The sequence below is a fragment of the Sapajus apella genome, unplaced genomic scaffold, assembly GCF_009761245.1.
Source record: "Sapajus apella isolate SASKATOON/1434 unplaced genomic scaffold, GSC_monkey_1.0 scaffold12, whole genome shotgun sequence".
Classification (NCBI taxonomy): Eukaryota; Metazoa; Chordata; class Mammalia; order Primates; family Cebidae; genus Sapajus; species Sapajus apella.
Window position 1 is genome coordinate 8,793,618 of NW_022436952.1, and position 19,342 is coordinate 8,812,959.

The window sequence follows — 19,342 nt, forward strand, 5'->3', positions numbered from 1 at the left end:
AAGGGCTGGGTGTGGTGGCTCCCACCTGTAATCCCGGCACTTGGGGAGGCCAAGGTGAGAGGATCACATGAGGCCAGGAGTTTGAAACCAGCCTGAGCAACGTAGTGAGACCTCGTCTCTACAAAAAAATTAAAAATTAGCTAGGCACGGTGGTTCATGACTGTAGTTCCAGCTACTCGGGAGGCTGAGACAGGAGGATCTAGTGAGCCCAGGAGTTTGACGCTGCAGTGAGCTATGACTGTACCACTGCAGTCCAGCCCGGGCAACACAGTGAGACCCCGTCTCTAAAATAAATAATAATAGCAAGAAGAAGAAGAAGAAATAGGAGAAGAAACTCAGGGCAGGGGACAGAGGATCTTCCCAGGATGCTGCCTCGGAAGGCCAGTGACAGTGGCGCTAAGGGTGGGGCTGGATCTCATCAGGCAGGGGACACGGGGAAGTAGGGGCTGTGTATTCCAGGCTGAGGCACAGCACAGGCCCGGCAAGGAGGTGTGAGAAGGAACGGTGGGCGGCGTGGAATGGCTGCGATGGATGAGAATGGATGGAAGATAGGACCCTGTGGGCAGGAGGTCAGGGAGGGGAGCAGGTGTGCCACTGCTGCTGTTTCTGCCCACACAGGTGGAGCAAATGAAATTGAAGGACTCACGCATCAAGCTGATGAGTGAGATCCTGAACGGCATCAAAGTGCTGAAGCTGTACACCTGGGAGCCCAGCTTCCTGCAGCAGGTGGAGGGCATCAGACTGCGTGAGCTCCAGCTGCTGCGCAAGGCGGCCTACCTCCATGCCACCTCCACCTTCATCTGGGTCTGCAGCCCCTTCCTGGTGAGGCTCAGCATCAGGGCTGGGTCCCTGCCTCTGGGGTTCTGGGTGCCCAGGCATGGCCGGAACTCAGTGGACTCCACCCTGACACCACCCCCACGCTGCTCAGGTGACCCTGATCACCCTCTGGGTGTACGTGTATGTGGACCCAAACAATGTGCTGGACGCCGAGAAGGCCTTCGTGTCCGTGTCCTTGTTTAACATCTTAAGAATTCCCCTCAACATGCTGCCCCAGTTAATCAGCAACCTGACTCAGGTAACCCTGGGTAGGGCTGGGGGCTCTATTGGAGGTGGAGCAGGTTGTTGGGGTCGTCAGGGAAGGGTCACTAGGGACAAGGGATAATCGGGAAGTTAACGGAGTTGGGGGAGGGCCGCTGGCATTATGAAGAGGTATTCAAGGTTGAATGAGGTCACTAAGGGCAGGGGTCATTTGGAGTCACAGCAGGGGTGAGGTCGGGTTTCTAGAAACCTGAGTTTTGGAGATCGTCTCCTCTTGCCAACCTGGACTTTCTCTTTGGCAGTGGGAGCCAGGAAAGGTTCAGTTGTGGGAGGGACCCCAGCGCTAGTGTCTGGGCCCTCGGGGTCTTGCCTAGCCCAGGACGCTGGGGACAGGGTGAGGGTAGGGGTTGGGGGTGGGGAAGTGCAGTCTCTAGGGCTGATTCACATCCTCCTGCAGGCCAGCGTGTCTCTGAAACGGATCCAGCACTTCCTGAGCCAAGATGAACTTGACACCCAGTGTGTGGAAAGAAAGACCATCTCCCCAGGTCTGGAGAGCCCTTACCTGGGCTGCCTGCCCCAGTCCTTGCTCCAGAAAACCCTCTGTTCCAAGCTTTTCCATTGTTCTCTCCTGACCCCTTTTCTTCTTCCTCTTTTCATGTTGGCTTCGATTCTATGACCTCCTTCTCCCTCTTCTGGGTTCTCTGCTCAACTCCACCCTCCCCCACAGGGCTCCCCACACCTCTCTCTTCCTCCCTTCTCCCAAGGATCCCCTCCCCATGGGCCAGGCTCCTTCCCCGTCCTCCTTCCCCTGCCCCCAGCCTCCCTGTTGGCTACACCATCCTCCGGGCTCTCTCCCTGACCCTGCCCACCTTGGTCCTCTCAGGCTATGCCATCACCATACACAGTGGCACCTTCACCTGGGCCCAGGACCTGCCCCCCACCCTGCACAGGTACCAGCTTCTCACACTCCCTTCCCAGCTGCCCACAGTGACCTAGAAGTTCAGATCAGTAGCAGCACCCACCCTGCAAAGCCCTTTGACCAAGAATGCAGGAAGAGCTTCACTGTGCCGGGGTGGTGTCTGGAAGGGTGGAGGGCTGGTTCTCCGGTGGAGGGTTGGAGACCAAAACCCTGATCCCTGCCTCTAACTGGACTCCTGGGCTCCTTGCCCCCCAGCCTAGACATCCAGGTCCCGAAAGGGGCACTGGTGGCCGTGGTGGGGTCTGTGGGCTGTGGGAAGTCCTCGCTGGTGTCTGCCCTGCTAGGAGAGATGGAGAAGCTAGAAGGCACAGTGCACGTGAAGGTGAGAGAGGTAGGGTCTCCTGGGCAGGGTGTGGGGCTCAGCCAGGCCTGGGGCAAAGCCCCGAGGTAAACTTCTCCTGTGGCCAGGGTTCCGTGGCCTATGTGCCCCAGCAGGCATGGATCCAGAACTGCACTCTTCAGGAAAACGTGCTGTTCGGCCAAGCCCTGAACCCCAAGCGCTACCAGCAAGCTCTGGAGGCCTGTGCCTTGCTAGATGACCTGAAGATGCTACCTGGTGGGGACCAGACAGAGATTGGAGAGAAGGTACAGAATCCTCTCCCATCCCTGAGGAGCTAGCGCATAGAGCTGCCCCCCAGCCTAGCCCAGGTCCATATATTCATCCATCCATTCACACATTGGTGTAACATTATGCCCAACTCTGTGCCAAGCACTGGGGAAACAGCACTATTAGCAGATCTGTTTATTTTTTATTTTTATTTTTGTTTTTGTTGTTGAGATGGACTCTTGCTCTGTCACCCAGGCTGGAGTGCGGTGGCATGATCTCAGCTCACTGCAACCTCCTCCTCCCAGGTTCAAGCAAGTCTCCTGCCTCAGCCTCCTGAGTAGATGGAATTACAGGCATGCACCACCAGGCCTCGCAAATATTTTTGTATTTTAGTAGAGATGGGGTTTCGCCATGTTGGTTTGCCAGGCTGGTCTCGAAGTCCTGACCTTAGGTGATCCACCTACCCCAGCCTCCCAAAGTGCTGGGATTACAGGTATAAGCCACCCTGCCCGGCCTCACACAGATCTGTTTAGTGAACAACTAGGGGCTATTGAATATTCTAGGGTCCAGGCTGAAGGCTGTGCAGGTTACAGGCAGGCCACAGCAGGGAGCCCACATAAGGAAGAGCATCACTTTTCTTTCTGAGACAAGGTCTCACCTGTTGCCCAGGATAGAGTGCTGTGGTGAGATCACAGCTCACTGTAGCCTGGAATTCCTGGGCTCAAATGATCCTTCCCCTCAGCCTCCTGAGTAGCTGGGGCCACGGGCACATGCCACCATGCCCAGCTAAATTTTAAATATTTTTAGTAACAGCATCTCACCATGTGGCCCAGGCTTGGGCCTCCCACCTTGGCCTCCTGGAATACTGGGATTAAAGGCATGAGCCACTACACCTGGCTGAGCATCTTTTTTTTTTTTTTTTTTTTTTGATGCAGAGTCTTGCTCTGTCACCCAGGCTGGGGTGCAGTGGCACAATCATGGCTCACTGCAATCTCCACCTCCTGGGTTCAAGCAATTCTCATGTCTCAGCCACCAGAGTAGCTGGAATTACAGGCGTGCACCACCACACTCAGCTAATTTTTGTATTTTTAGTAGAGACAGGGTTTTGCCATGTTGACCCATCTGGTCTTGAACTCCTGGCTTCAAGTGATCCACCTGCCTCAGCCTCTCAAAGTGCTGGGATTACAGGCATGAGCACTGCGCCCGGCCTTAAGCACCACTTTTGAGCTGAATTTTAACAACTAAGGAGGAGGAGCTCATCATTTATCTATTCATTCATTTACCATATATTAAGCACCACTATATTCCAGGAAATAGTATACAGTAGTGAATACACCAGGCTAAAATCTCTACCTTCATATAGGACACATTCTAGTGGCAGGAATAGGTAATCAGCAAGATAAATAAGTACTATATATGATATGTTAGATAAATGCTCAGTGGAAAAACTTAAGCAGGGAAGGAATACAGGAATGCCTGCAGGGTTGAATTGTTAAGGTAGCTTGGGAAATCCTCACTGAAAAACAGAGAACTCAACAAAGAGATGGTGTGAGCCTTGTCTGGAGCAGGAGGCTCTGTCTGGGGCTATAGAGCCCTGTGTGGGACCTTGGGGTTCTCTGGCATGACTGAAGGTTGGAAAATGGAGGGAAGGATAGAGTGATGGGGAACCCTGATTACCTTGGTTAAGATTTTGGCCTTGCCGGGCGCGGTGGCTCAAGCCTGTAATCCTAGCACTTTGGGAGGCCGAGGCGGGTGGATCACGAGGTCAAGAGATCAAGACCATCCTGGTCAACATGGTGAAACCCCGTCTCTACTAAAAATACAAAACATTAGCTGGGCATGGTGGCGCGCGCCTGTAATCCCAGCTACTCAGGAAGCTGAGACAGAAGAATTGCCTGAACCCAGGAGGTGGAGGTTGTGGTGAGCCGAGATCGCGCCATTGCACTCCAGCCTGGGTAACGAGCGAAACTCCGTCCCAAAAAAAAAAAAAAAAAAAAAAAACCAGGGATTTTGGCCTTTACTCTAAAAGGCGTGGAACATTGGGGAAAGTTTGGGCCTTTGCTTTTTAATTAATTATTTTTAACCGTGGTAAAATACACATAACATAAAATATATCATCTTGCTGGGAATGGTGGCTCACACTTGTAATCCCAGCACTTTGGGAGGCTGAGGCAGGTGGATCATTTGAGGTCAGGAGTTCAAGAGCAACCTGGCCAACATGGTAAACCCCTGTCTCTACTAGAAACACAAAAAAATTAGCCAGGTGTGGTGGTGTGTGCCTCTAGTCCCAGCTACTTGGGAGGCTGAGGCAAGAGAATTACTTAAACTGAGGAGGTGGAGGTTGCAGTGAGCTAAGATTGATTGCATCACTGCACTGTAGCCTGGGTGACAGAGTAAGATTCTGTCTCAAAAAAAAAAAAATCTTAATCATTTTTTAGTGTACAGATCAGCAGTGTTAAGTACATTCACACTGCTGTGCAAACAATCTCCAGAACCTTTTCATTTTGCAAAACTAAAACTGTCGCCGGTTAACCAACTCCTCATTCCCCACTGCCCCTAGCCCCTGGCAGCCACCATTCTATTTTCTGTTCCTAGGAATTTGACTACTTAGTATATTAGTCCATTTTCTGTTGCATATAAAAGAATAACTGAAACTAGGTAATTCACAAAGAAAGGAAATGTATTTTGTACAGTCATGGAGGCTGAGGAGTCCCCGGTCCAGGGGCCGCACCTGGAGAGGGCCTTCTTGCTGATGGGGAATCTACAGGGTCCCAAGGCCACACAGGGCCTCCCATGGCAAGAGGACCAAGCATGCCAGCTCAGGTCTCTTTCTTTTTTTTTTTTTTTTTTTTTTTCTTTCGACAAGGTCTCACTCTGTTGCCCGGAAAGAAGACTGGGGTGCAATAACACAATCTCAGTTCACTGCAACCTCTGCCTCCCAGGTTCGAGCAATTCTCCTGCCTCAGCCTCCTGAATAGCTGGGATTACAGGTGCACAACACTACCACTGGCCAATTTTTGTATTTTTAATGGAGACAGGGTTTCACAGTGTTGACCAGGGTGGTCTTAAGTGATCCACCCACCTCAGCCTCCCAAGGTGCTGGGATTACAGGCATGAGCCACCATGCCTGGCCTCTCTCTTCCTTTCTTATAAAGTCACCAGTCCCACTTCCCCAGTAACCCATTCATTCATCAACCATTCATTCATCAATCCATGAATGGATCAACCATTCATGAGGGCTCCGCCCTCAAGACCCAATCACATGGTAAAGGCCTCCCCTCGATCCTGCCCCACTGGGGAATATGTTTCAACATGAACTTTGGAAGGAACAAATATTTCAACCCTATCATCTAGGTACCTCATGTGAGTGGAATCAACCAGCATTTGTCTTTTTGTGACTGGCTTGTTTCACTTAGCATAATGTCCTCAAGGCATATCCATGTTGCAGCATGTGTCAGAATTTTCCTCCTTGTAAGGCTGAATGATATTTCATTATATGTATATACACATTTGTGTGACCATTCATCCATACATGGGTTGGGCAGGACACCAAGCTGGGCAGGGTGGTGACCAAAGGAGCAGAATGGCCTTGCCTGCCCCAGGAGGACCTACCTTTTCCTCTGTCCCTCACAGCATTGCAGGGACAGACTAGGCCTCACATGAAGTGTAGATTCAGAAGTCTGCAGTTCTGGCCAGGCACAGTGGCTCATGCCTGTAATCCCAGCACTTTATTTTGGGAGGCTGAGGTGAGCTGATTGCTTGAGCTCAGGAGTTCGAGTCTAGCCTGGACAACATACAGAGATTCTGTCTCTATAAAAAAGTATTTAAAAAATTAGTAGCCAGGCATGGTGGTGCACGCCTGCAATCCTAGCTACTCGGGAGGCTGAGGCACGAGAATTGCTTGAATCCGGGGGTCAGGGGTTGCAGTGAGCCGAGATCGCACCACTGCACTCTAGCCTGGGTGACAGAGTGAAACCCCATCTCAAAAAAAAACCAGTCTGCCATCCCAAATAACAGTGGACAGGCCATTGTCTCCCCGTTCCTGTCTAATCCCATTTCTCCCACCCCTGCCTCCCCCAGGGCATTAACCTGTCTGGGGGCCAGCAGCAGCGGGTCAGTCTGGCTCGAGCTGTTTACAGTAATGCGGATATTTTCTTGCTGGATGACCCACTGTCTGCGGTGGACTCCCACGTGGCCAAGCACATCTTTGACCACGTCATCGGGCCAGAAGGTGTGCTGGCAGGCAAGGTGAGGCCTGCCGGAGGCTAAGGTGCTAAGGTGAATCTGAGGCCCACAGAGAGAGCTGGTGGGAGGCTGAGGGGTTTGGGTGAGACCCGGAGGTGTGCGGGACCCGAGAAGTGGGCATGTGGGTTGGGCATCAGGAGAAATCTGTGGGGACAACTCCCCCACCCACAAGGTTCTGAACAGGCTGTGGCAAGCACAGGGTGAGTCACCCACGTGCCTGTCCAACCTCCCTGGTGCACCTCACACTCACTCTGGCTCTGTGCCTGTGCCACGGGTGTGTTGGGAGGGTGGTGGGGTGAGAGCCTACCGCCTTCTCCCCAGACACGCGTGCTGGTGACGCACAGCATCAGCTTCCTGCCCCAGACAGACTTCATCATCGTGCTCGCTGATGGACAGGTGTCTGAGATGGGCCCCTACCCAGCCCTGCTGCAGTGCAATGGCTCCTTTGCCAACTTTCTCCGCAACTATGCCCCCGATGAGGACCAAGAGCACTGGGAGGACAGCCGGACCGGTATCTGCCATCCTTGGCCCTCTGATTCCCATGCCCTCAGCATCCCTGCTGTCTGGGGTCTCTGAGTGTCTAGACTGGCCTAGTGTCGTGCCAGGAAGGTTCTGGGGCACCTGGGCCATCTGTGTGACGGTCGCCAGCGGGAAAGTAAACTGGACATTGTCGAGTCCCACTGCTTCCTCCACCCTAACTATGGGACCTCAGATCCTCAGCCCCGGTCTCAGAGCCTGTTTTCCATTTGTTGAAAGCATAGGAGGGCCCAGGCCCAGCTTGAATGGCAAGGCTGCTTCACGGATAAATAGTTTGGCAAGCGTGCAAGTGCTTGGCATAGCCATTTATTTATCAACCAAATTTATTGGACAATCACTACATCCAGGCACTGTTCCAGACACTAAAATATAGCAGGGAGAAAACCAAAAATTACAGTCCTCATGGAGCTTGTTGAAGTCTCTGTGCTCACAACACACCCCTGGCTCCCCGTTGCCCAGGCCCAGCTCCCCAGCCCCGCAATTGTGGATCGGCTCACAGACCTCTTCCTGGGCTTTCTCGCCTATGGCTATATGTACAGCCAATGTGTCTGAGCATTTACCAAGTGCTGTGCCTCGTGCTTCCCGGGTTCAAGCAATTCTCCTGCCTCAGCCTCCCGGATAGCTGGGATTACAGGCACCTGCCACCACACCCAGCTAATTTTTGTATTTTTAGTAGAGATGGGGTTTCACTTAGTTGGCCAGGCTGATCTCAATCTCCTGACCTTATGATCTGCCCACCTTGGCCTCCCAAAGTGCTGGGATTACAGGCATGAACCTCCACGCCTAGCCAAGGATGTGGGATTTAAGCTCAGCCAGTCTGACTCCAAAGCCCAAGTTCCTAACCCTAATATTTGAGTCCTTTTCCATAATTCGTGAAGGGAAGGTTTCCTTATTGCCTAACCCAAGGCTTTCTTGTTGTCCTTTCAATACCCCTCATTTTATTTTCATGCTTGTCCACAGAGCCCCTTTCATTGGAGTGGGGAATGGGAGATACCAGGCGCCCGTGGGGAGAACTAGCTGAACTCTGTCTCCTTCCTCCCACGCCACTGCAGCATTAGAAGGTGTGGAGGATGAGGAGGTGCTGCTGGTTGAAGACACACTCAGCAACCACACAGATCTGACAGACAATGACCCAGTCACCTTTGCAGTCCAGAAGCAGTTTATGAGGTGAGCTCCTGAGAGCTCCCAGCCCTCCGGAAGGCTGGGTCAGGGCTCCCCAAGCCCTGCCAGGTGGGGTGCAGGTTTCTCCCTGACACTTCCAGCCTCTGTCCTGGGGGTGCTTGAGGCCCCTCCCTGGGCCTGACTAGCTGCCTCCACAGACAGCTGAGTGCCCTGTCCTCAGATGGGGAGGGACAGGGTCAGCCTGCACCCCGGAGGCGCCTGGGTCCATCAGATAAGGTGCAGGTGACAGAGGCGAAGGCAAATGGGACACTGACCCAAGAGGAGAAAGCAGAGACCGGCACTGTGAGTCAGTGGGGCAAGAGGGGCTGGAGGGGACAGACAGGCAGCCCCAGGGCTTCTGGAGTCCCCTGCCCCTGACCTCCATGGCTGCTCCCTACAGGTGGAGCTGAGTGTGTTCTGGGATTATGCCAAGGCTGTGGGGCTTTGTACCATGCTGGCCATCTGTCTCCTGTATGCGGGTCAAAGTGCAGCCGCCATTGGGGCCAATGTGTGGCTCAGTGCCTGGACAAATGATGCCATGACAGACAGTAGACAGAACAACACTTCCCGAAGGCTGGGTGTCTACGCCACCTTAGGAATTCTGCAAGGTGAGCCTGTGGGGGTGCACAGAAGGGGCTCCAACATCCCTTCTTCTTCTCTGGGCTTCCAGGTCCCCCAAACCATGCCCTGTATCCAAGCCTCCCTAACCGTCTCTGGTCAACATGTGTCTGTGATTCTGCCCCTTCATGCCCACTCCCTAGTCCAGGTGAGCCAGTGCCCTCTGCCTCCTCCAACAGGGCTCCTGGTGATGCTGTCGGCCATGGCTATGGCAGTGGGTGGCATCCAGGCTGGCCGTGTGTTGCACCAGGCCCTGCTGCACAACAAGATACGCTCGCCACAGTCCTTCTTCGACACCACACCCTCAGGCCGCATCCTCAACCGCTTCTCCAAGGACATCTATGTCATTGATGAGGTTCTGGCCCCTGCCATCCTCATGCTGCTCAATTCCTTCTTCAACGCCATCTCCACTCTTGTGGTTATCGTGGCCAGCACACCGCTCTTCACCGTGGTCATCCTTCCCCTGGCTGTGCTCTACACCTTGGTGCAGGTGCGGGGTGAGCATGGCCCCAGTGTGGGCATGGTGCTGGTGTGGGGCGGGGTGTTCACATGGCGGGGCCAGCAGGGGTGGGATGCTTCAGGCCACCAGCATTGCAGGGTTTTGTAATGGACAGTCATCAGTTACTTAACCTCTTTGAAACTCATTTGTCTCACCTGTAAAATAGAGTAGCTCATAGAGCTTCCTCACGGGGTTGGTGTGAGAATAAAATGAAATACTTGGCCGGGCGCGGTGGCTCACGCCTGTAATCCCAGCACTTTGGGAGGCCGAGGCGGGTGGATCACGAGGTCAAGAGATCAAGACCATCCTGGTCAACATGGTGAAACCCCATCTCTACTAAAAATACAAAAAATTAGCTGGGCATGGTGGCACGTGCCTGTAATCCCAGCTACTCAGGAGGCTGAGGCAGGAGAATTGCCTGAACCCAGGAGGCAGAGGTTGCGGTGAGCCGAGATCACGCCATTGCACTCCAGCCTGGGTAACAAGAGCAAAACTCTGTCTCAAAAAAAAAAAAAAAAAAAAATGAAATACTTATACATTGTAGCTGGCACTGGGCCTTTCCTGTTGGCTTTTTTTTTTGAGATGGAGTCTCACTTTGTCGCCCAGGCTGGAGTGTAATGGTACAATCTCGGCTAACTGCAACCTCCGCCTCCCAGGTTCAAGTCATTCTCTTGCCTCAGCCTCCCAGGTAGCTAGGATTACAGGCACACGCCACCATGCCCAGCTAATTTTTGTATTTTTAGTAGAGATGGGGTTTCACTATGTTGGCCAGGCTGGTCTTGACCTCCTGACCTCAAGTGATATGCCCACCTTGGCCTCCCAAAATGCTGGGATTACCAGTGTGAGCCACTGTGCCTGGCCCTCCCGTTGGCTGTTTTCTGATAAAACATTGACAATAGTTCGGGACACATTATCCTTTCCTTCTTTTTATCTATATCTAAACATATGTGTATGCATGTGTTTAACATAGATGAGTTGATAACCTTCAGATGCAGCTAACTGTAAAAGGCTTTTGCAGACCCTGAACTCCTGTTCTGAAATGAGTTGGTTCCTGTGGATAAATGTTCAACACCTGGGCATAGCGACCATGCTCTAGGCTGCGCTCTGTGCTGGGCTGGGGAGCATCAGATATACATCGTGTTTAGTCCTGACTATCTTAGGCCATAGGGGAGAGGATGGAAACTGGAGGCAGAGCCACGTTGTTGTAGGGTTGAAGCAGAGACGATCAGAGGGAAGGAATGAATGACACATCAAGGCCCCAGGTCGTGGGGAATGTCTTGTGGTGGGAGTGAGGCTGGCCGGGAGGACTATCTGAAAATGGATGAGTTCAGAGATAGGCAGGACTGAATTGGGGGTTCCACAGCCCTGACCCCAAACTCCTCCCTCCATTAGCGCTTCTATGCAGCCACATCGCGACAACTGAAGCGGCTAGAATCCGTCAGTCGTTCACCTATCTACTCCCACTTTTCGGAGACAGTGACTGGTGCCAGTGTCATCCGGGCCTACAACCGCAGCCAGGACTTTGAGGTCATCAGTGATGCTAAGGTGGACACCAACCAGAGAAGCTGCTACCCCTACATCATCTCCAACCGGTCAGAGGCCGCCTCCCTCGCCCCTGCTCCTCCAGGAATTCCCACCAGGCTCTCTGGTGTTAGGGGTCCTTGTGCTTCCTTTCCCCGAAGCAGAAAACTGCCCCCTCCCTGCCCCTGCCCCTGCCCCATTTCGTCCTCATCTGATCCCCCACAGGTGGCTGAGCATCGGAGTGGAGTTCGTGGGGAACTGCGTGGTGCTCTTTGCTGCGCTCTTTGCTGTCATTGGGAGGAGCAGCCTGAGCCCAGGGCTGGTGGGTCTCTCCGTGTCCTACTCCTTGCAGGTACGAAGGGCCTGGACCCCAGGGCAGGGCCACCACTGGGACAGACACCACTCAAGTGTTCTAGGCATCTCCCGAGTGCGCCTCCCTGCCCGGTATGGGTATCAGCTACAGGGGCTGCTCTCAAGGACTGTGAGCAAAAACAAAACAAAACAAAACAAAACACCTTGCAGGAGAAAAATCACTGAGTGACAAGTTTATAACCACACACCATGGCTGGATGTTCCTACTTCGCTTCCCCAAGAAGCCCGTGTCCTCACGTTCCAAAAGACTTCTTTTGAATAATCTCTGCCCTCAACTCCACATCTCCCTCCTGCTTAGTAGGCGACCTTACCTGATACCTCACAGTCAAGCTGGAGAGACCCCCATTGGCAGGGATTGTGCTGCAGGCTGAGCAGGTCTTTGTGACTGGAGAAACAACATGTTTTAAAAGCCCAGAGGAGGGCTGGGCGCAGTGGCTCACACCTGTAATCCCAGCACTTTGGGAGGCTGAGGCAGGCGGATCACTGGAGGTCAGGAGTTCAAGACCAGCCTGGCCAACGTGGTGAAACCCCGTCTCTACTAAAAGTAACAAAAAATTAGGGCATGGTGGTGCATGCCTGTAGTCCCAGCTACTCGGGAGACTGAGACAGGAGAATCACTTGAACCTGGGAGGCAGAGGTTGCAGTGAGCCAATATCATCACATCACTGCACAGAGGAGTATCTTGGAGCTTAGCCCCAAAGGGCAAACAGAATTTGTCTTGTCTCTGGGCAAGTTGTAGGCTCATGTGATAGAGGTCAGGACAGTGTAGGTCTGGGATATACCTCATGTTCACATGCTTGCAGAGAAAGTACACAGACGAGGCTCCTGAGCTGCAGGTCAGGCAGACCATCCCTAGGCCAGCCTGCTCTGCCAAAGAGTCACCTAACTGCAAATGGAATTTTTGTAAAGCAGATCACATTTTTAATGCCTCAGGTGGCTCAAGTCTTGAACACGTTGGCAAACAAAAAGCAATCCAGAAAGGTCAGTTTTTCACAAACGTCAGTGTGCATATGAATCAACTTGTTAAAATGTACATTTTGATTCAGTAGGCCTGGGATGGGCTCAGGACTCTGCACTTTGATCAAGACTCCTTGGTGCACCATTTGTGGCCCATGGGCCACTTGCATCAGCATCCTCTGGGAGCTTGTTAGAAATGAAGGATCTCGGCCAGGCGCAGTGACTCACACCTGTAATCCCAGCACTTTGGGAGGCCGAGGCGGGTGGATCACCTGAGGTCAGGAGTTCAAGACCAGCCTGACCAACATGGAGAAACCCCATCTCTACTAAAAATACAAAATTAGCTGAGCATGGCGGCGCATGCCTGTAATCCTAGCTACTCATGAGGCTGAGGCAGGAGAATTGCTTGAACCCGGGAGGCACAAGTTTCGGTGAGCCAAGTTCATGCCACTGCACTCTAGCCTGGGCAACAAGAGCAAAACTTTGTCTGAAAAAAATATATATATAAAAATAAAAATAAATGAAGAATCTCAGGTCCCAAGTCCCACCTCAGACTGTGGAATCCTGCGTTGTATTTTAACAGCATTCTCTGGGAAGTCTTACACATATTAATGTTTGAGGAACTGCAGCAAAGTGGTCCTTGGTTAAGTATACACTGTCACTGCCCAAGGGAGCCGTTCATGATCACAGCCCCAGCTGGCATGACTGTGGACTTGACCCAGGCCCACCTGGGTCATCATGGGCTAGGAGTCCATTGATAGGCACATGATCCAGGAGTCTGAACTCCTTCCAAAGCCATTGCTGTGGGGAGGGGAGATCGCCATACTGATAACCCAGTCCCTTTGGCCAGGTGACACTTGCTCTGAACTGGATGATACGAATGATGTCAGATTTGGAGTCTAACATTGTGGCTGTGGAGAGAGTCAAGGAGTACTGCAAGACAGAGACAGAGGTGGGTACCCGGATGGGCCAGGGGCAGGGGAATCTGAAGTGGCTGGGGAAGAAAGCTTGGTGGCCCTCCCTCCCTAAACCTCAGGGCCAGCTGTGTATGGGGCTCTTCATCCATTTATCTATCCACCCCTCACTGAGCATCAGCCAACACCCTGTGCTAGGAGGTGGAGAGATGTGAGTCGGCAGGACAGGGTTTGCCCTCAGGAGATTGTGATGTGGAGGGAGGGGTGAGGCACACTGCACGGCTCTGCAGTGGATGACCAGAGCTCTGGCGTGGCGCACTGGAGAGGGCAGATGAGGGAGATCCTCCGGCTGGGGTGACCAGGGGAGGCGAGCTTAGATGAGAAGGATGAACAGGCTTTGGTAAACTAAGTAAGATGGTGGATGGGCAGTGGGAAGGTGAGCATTCCAGTCAAAGAGACCAGCCTGGGCAAAGGAGTGAAGGTGGAGCAGCATGCCCTTTGTTGGGGAAAAAAAGGTGTCCCCTACTGGGGGTCCCAGACTTTTCTCTCCACCGCCCCCTCTCTTGCTCACACTTCAGACCGCTTCATGCCCAAAAGCTGCAGCATCAGTATCAAGCATCCCACCTTTGGACCACGCTCCTATCCCTCCTCTCTCTCATGTTCCAAGTCCCCCACTGCCTCAGCAGTCTGTCTTCGTTGGGACCCCCAATCCCATGACTCGCCTTTGTGTGTCTGTCCATCAGCGTCTCTGGCTTCACCTTCCTCCCCGGCCAGCCTAGAGTCTATGCTTCACTGACACAAGCGCTCTCACCTGCTTTGCCCTTCTCTTCCTCTCTCTGTTGTACTCACCTCCAAAACCCCACCCCGCTAGCCCACCAATCTGCCTTCTTCATGCCTGCACCGAGCACTTAAAACCTTGCAGGAGGCTGGGGGTGGTAACTCACGCCTGTAATCCCAGCACTTTGGGAGGCTGAGGCGGGTGGATCACTTGAGGTCAAGAGTTCAAAACCAGCCTGGCCAACATGGTGAAACCCCATCTCTACTAAAAATACAAAAATTAGTGGGGTGTGGTAGTGCACACATGTATTCCTAGTTACTCAGGAGTCTGAGGCAGGAGAATTGCTTGAACCTGAGTGGTGGAGGTTACAGTGAGCGGAGATTTCACCACTGCACCCCAGCCTGGGTGTCAGAGCAAGAGACTCTCTCAAAAAAAAAAAAAAAAAAAAAAAAATCCTTGCAGGAGAAAAATCACTGAGTTGAGAAGTTTATAACCATGCACCGTGGCTGAATGTTCCTACTTTGCTTCCCCAAGAAGCCGGTGTCCTCACGTTCCAAAAGACTTCTTTTGAGTAATCTCTGCCCTCAACTCCACATCTCCCTCCTGCTTGGCCATTGGCCTTGCCCGACACCCATGAAAAAGTAGATTCTAAGATGTGAACTCCCTCAGCCTCCTACCTCTCGGCCTTTAAACCCGCCTGTGTCCCCTTCACCATCGTCATCTTTTCATTTTTAGCAATATTCACCCCTTTTGTTTCAAAGTCCAGCCCTCCACTTCTCCTGGCCTGTTGAGGACCTGGCTTCCTCAGTCCCACCCTCCATCTCCGTCATTCTTGCTCCCTCTGTTGGACACTTCCCATCCACATGCAAAAATATTCCATCGCATCTTCCATTCCAGACACACACGTGAGCCCTCCCCGCTGCACTCCACTGCCCCATTTCTCTGCTCTCTTCTGTCATGAAGCATGGTTTAAAGTGTGGTCTCCACGAGCTCCCTCCGCTTCCTCATCAGCCTTGATCTCATCTGCCTCCCACAGTCTTCTTTCTGACCTTCGTTCCCGGAGACAGCTCACCGTGACCTTCCTGGTTCCAAATCCAGGGGATGCTTTTCTGTTCTCATCTAATTCAACCTCTAAGCAATGTCCCAATAAAATGACCTCTCCCTCCTTCTTGGAGTCCTCGTGGATTCTATGGCCTGCTTTGCCCCCGTCAGTTGGCCTGCCTGACCCCAGCCTGGCTTTTCCTGCCCCTGCCCTCCCCAGGAATCACCCTCCAACCCCTCACCCCTCACTCTAGTTCTCCTGCTTCACGTCTAACAGCCCAGTTCCTGCGTGGATACCCAGGCTCCTGTCTCTGATCCTATAAACATCTTCCCTCAACCCCATGGCATGTTCTATTCGCTGACGCCTCCTTGAAAGACCGGGATGTGCCGGCTGCTCTGCTTTTTCGCCGCTGGCCACGTGGTTTCTCCTGCCTCGAAGCAGGGCTGGCTCCATGGGAACGTAGCCTGAGCAGTCACGGGGTCTCCATTCCCGGAAGGGCTGCGCACTTAGAGTAAGGCTCTGTTGTCAGCACCTTGACATTCTCCATCATTCTTCAACAAGAAGTCTCAGGTTTTCATTTTGCCCTGAGCCTCCCAAATTATGTAGCCAGTCCTGTCCCAAAGCCACCAGCATCTTATGTCCTGCTAGTCTATTCTGCTTGTAGCAGCCAGAGATTTAAAAAAAAAAAAATCAAATCACGTAATTCCTCTGTGCACAGCCCTCTAATGGCTTTGCATCTTAATCAGAGTAAAGAAAAATTAAAAAAAAACAACAACAACATAGTCCTTAAAATGACCTAAAAGGCCCTACATGATGGGGCCACCATTACCTCAGCCCCTTACTCTCGCCTTTAACCGCTGTGCTCCAGGACACACCTAGGGGCGTTTACGCCTGCTGTTCCCTCTGCCCAGCATGCCCTTCCTCCAGATGCCCACTTGGCTTGTTCCCTCACCCCCTTTAGCTCTTTACTAAAGTCTTTGCCTCCTCCAGGAAGCCTTCCCTGACCACCCCGTATAAAGCAACAACACTAAGCACTTCTTGGCCTGTAGCACTCATCACTTCTTACATTGCATAGATTTGCTTATCTGCTGATTGCATGCCTCCCTCTACTAGAACGTAATTCTCATGAGGGTAAGGACTGTTTCAGTGGGGATACCATTGTGTCCCCACTGCCTGGCACTATGCTGCCACCAAGTAACAATGAATGGGTAAAGGTCACGAGGGGGGAGTTACGGCAGGCAGGGAGGGCACCTCAAGGAACATAAGGTGTGGTGCAGTGGCTCATGCCTGTATTCCCAGGACTTTGTGAGGCTTAGGCAGGAGGGTCACTGGAGGCTAGGAGTTAGAAACCAGCCTGGTCAACGCAGCAAGCAGTCGCTTCAGAACTTTTCTTTAAAAAAATGAGTGAGGCGTGGTGACACAGGCCTGTAGTCCTAGCTACTCAGGAGGCTGAGGCAGAAGGATGGCTTGAGTCCAGGAATTCAAGGTTACAGTGAGCTATGATCGCATCACTGCACTCCAGCCTGAGTGACAGAGCAAGAACTTGTAACAGAACAAAACAAGTTAGCCAGGCATGGTGACATGTGCCTATAGTCCTAGCTACTAGGGAGGCTGAGGCAGGAGAATCATGGGAACCCAGGAGTTCAAGGCCACAGTGAGACATGATTGAGACCCTGTCTCTCAAAAATTTTAAATGTTTAAAAAAAAAAAAAAGGAACATGGGCAAGCAGAGAGGCTGGGAGGGGAAGATAGGGCATGTTGGGGTAGCTCTGTGGGGAATAAAGTCAGAGGGGTAAAGGAGTCACTGAACACAAGGCTGAGCCATGGGGATGCCAAGGACCCTTCCAGGGATCATAGTGGGACAGGATTGAGGGGCCCTGGGGGAGAGAGACTGAAAGGTGAACAAGGGTCACACTGGGCAAGAGCTGATGTGACCCCATCTGTCCCTCCTGCCAGGCGCCCTGGGTGGTGGAGGGCAGCCGCCCTCCCAAAGGCTGGCCCCCACGTGGGGAGGTGGAGTTCCGGAATTACTCTGTGCGCTACCGGCCGGGCCTAGACCTGGTGCTGAGAGATCTGAGTCTGCATGTGCAAGCCGGCGAGAAGGTACACGTGGGGTGGGCAGGCCTGCGTGTGTTTGTGCCTGCTGTGCCTTCGCGCCTGAGTGTGCTTTTGCGCCTGTGTGTGCGTTCTCGCCTGTGCGTGCTTTTGCGCCTGCGTGTGCGTCAGTGCCTGCATGTGCGTTCGTGCCTGTGCGTGCATTCTCGCCTGCGTGTGCGTTCGCGCCTGCGTGTGCATCAGTGCCTGTGCGGGCGTTCGCGCCTGCGTGTGCATCAGTGCCTGCGGACGCGGCCACAGCCCTTGTGGGGAGGGTGGGCCTTTTGGGAGAGCAAGTGCTCCAGCCAAATGTCTGCTCGGCCTCCAGGGGGGTCCTGGAGATGCCCCTGTGACATCTCAGCTTCCCCTGAGAACCCTTTCCCTTCCCTGTCCAGGTGGGGATCGTGGGCCGCACCGGGGCTGGCAAGTCCTCCATGACCCTCTGCCTGTTCCGCATCCTGGAGGCGGCAAAGGGTGAAATCCTCATCGACGGCCTCAATGTGGCAGATATCGGCCTCCATGACCTGCGCTCTCAGCTGACCATCATCCCCCAGGTAGGAGCCTGGCAGGGACTGGCCACACTCATCAGCGGCCCTGGAGGCAGGCCCTACCCCGTTGTGTAGCTTGAGGATAGAGGCGAGGACCTGAGTCTCAGAAGCTGTGGAGGGTTAGGAGGAGCAGACAGCAGGGAGCAGAGCCACCAGTGAGCCACCCCAGCCACAGATCTGGAAAGTTCAGATGTACCCTGCCCAATCAGGCCCTGTCCTTTGACCTCCTGGGCCAGTGCATGGGGAAGGACCCCTCCAAAGTCCCCATCCCCTGAGACGTTCTGTCCTGGTCTCTTTGCACAGCTCTAATTATATTTCACTTTTTTTTTTTTATCTCCTCCGTGGTATTTTTTTTCTGCTGAGTAGACACTTTGGAGTCAAGATTAGTGGCTCTGGTTCCTGCTTCAGCAGAGGGCTTCGTGATTGGCAAAGCTGAGGTTTATCTCTCCCCCACAGGCAATTCGCTATCTCTTCCGCCATTGTCTCCTCTGGGGGGCTGGGGACAGAGTGGGAATGCTGCCACCTTTAATCCCTCTCTTCTTCCCTGGACCTGGGGCCCATGGCTCCTTCTAGGGCCTGAGCTGCCTCCCTCTGAGGCCACGCTGTATCCCCAGGACCCCATCCTGTTCTCGGGGACCCTGCGCATGAACCTGGACCCCTTTGGCAGCTACTCAGAGGAGGACATTTGGCGGGCCTTGGAGCTGTCCCACCTGCACGCGTTTGTGAGCTCCCAGCCGGCAGGCCTGGACTTCCAGTGCTCTGAGGGTGGGGAGAATCTCAGGTAAACGCTGGGAATGGAGAGCTCAGGAGCTGCAGCCCTCCCTGGGGAATGCTGGCAAGTGCTGGGAAGGCCAACACCAAATGACACAGAGCTGAGACCAGCCAGGGTGTGCACAGGGCCATCCTTTTGTATTGATCGTATTCTGTGTGTCAGGCATGGTGTGCTGCCTCGCTGGCTCCTCATGCAAGCCCCAGCGGTGCTCCATGATCCCACTTCACCCATCAGGAAACTGAGGCTCAGAGACGGGAAAGGGCTTGACCTAAGTTGCACAGCTGGGAGGAGGCATGTCTGGAGTTTGAACCAGGTCTGGGAGATTCCACAACCCTTTTCAGTGAGGTTGTGGAGGCTGTTCTTGGGCCAGGGAGCATAGTTCTGGATGGAACCCATGAAGCAGGTGAGAGGAAGCCCTCTCCCCTCCAGAGCTTTCTTACAGCTCCAGATTTTATGTCCCCAGCATTGGAGGGGTCAGTAGTCACCTCTTACTGAGTTTACAGGTTGGAGATACCCATACCTGTGTTAGCTGTGTGATTTGGGGCAAGTTGCTTAACCTCTCTGTGCCTCCTTTTCTTTCACTCTAAAAGGCAGATAATAACAGTCCATACCTCTTTGAATTGTGCTGCCCAATAAAAAACAATGCAAGCCATGCATATGTAACTAACATTTTTTCTCATAGCCATATTTTTTTTTTTTGAGATGGAGTTTCCCTCTTGT

The 19,342-nt window shown here is 53.1% G+C and overlaps 1 protein-coding gene across 8 annotated transcripts in view; it reads left to right on the forward strand.

Moving 5' to 3' along the window:
- ABCC3 (ATP binding cassette subfamily C member 3) overlaps nt 1-19,342 on the forward strand; it is a 53,529-nt gene that overhangs the window by 27,909 nt on the left and 6,278 nt on the right. Inside the window, exons 12-30 of one of the 8 annotated variants that reach the window (XR_004269583.1) lie at nt 619-822; nt 929-1,075; nt 1,496-1,583; nt 1,922-1,988; nt 2,213-2,339; nt 2,426-2,602; nt 6,645-6,812; nt 7,131-7,320; nt 8,399-8,513; nt 8,666-8,810; nt 8,908-9,115; nt 9,305-9,615; nt 11,017-11,216; nt 11,371-11,497; nt 13,325-13,426; nt 17,165-17,311; nt 17,698-17,856; nt 18,465-18,631; nt 18,777-18,935. Coding sequence is in view for 4 of the 8 variants with exons in the window: in XM_032280027.1 (XP_032135918.1) it covers nt 619-822; nt 929-1,075; nt 1,496-1,583; nt 1,922-1,988; nt 2,213-2,339; nt 2,426-2,602; nt 6,645-6,812; nt 7,131-7,320; nt 8,399-8,513; nt 8,666-8,810; nt 8,908-9,115; nt 9,305-9,615; nt 11,017-11,216; nt 11,371-11,497; nt 13,325-13,426; nt 17,165-17,311; nt 17,698-17,856; nt 18,465-18,631 (2,849 nt within the window). In the remaining 4 variants the exon portion in view is untranslated. Of the gene's footprint in view, nt 1-618; nt 823-928; nt 1,076-1,495; nt 1,584-1,921; nt 1,989-2,212; nt 2,340-2,425; nt 2,603-5,430; nt 5,459-6,644; nt 6,813-7,130; nt 7,321-8,398; nt 8,514-8,665; nt 8,811-8,907; nt 9,116-9,304; nt 9,616-10,769; nt 10,887-11,016; nt 11,217-11,370; nt 11,498-13,324; nt 13,427-17,164; nt 17,312-17,697; nt 17,857-18,464; nt 18,632-18,776; nt 18,936-19,342 lie in introns of those variants that run through there. The other 7 variants (XM_032280029.1, XM_032280027.1, XR_004269584.1 and 4 more) reach the window with 7 other exon arrangements.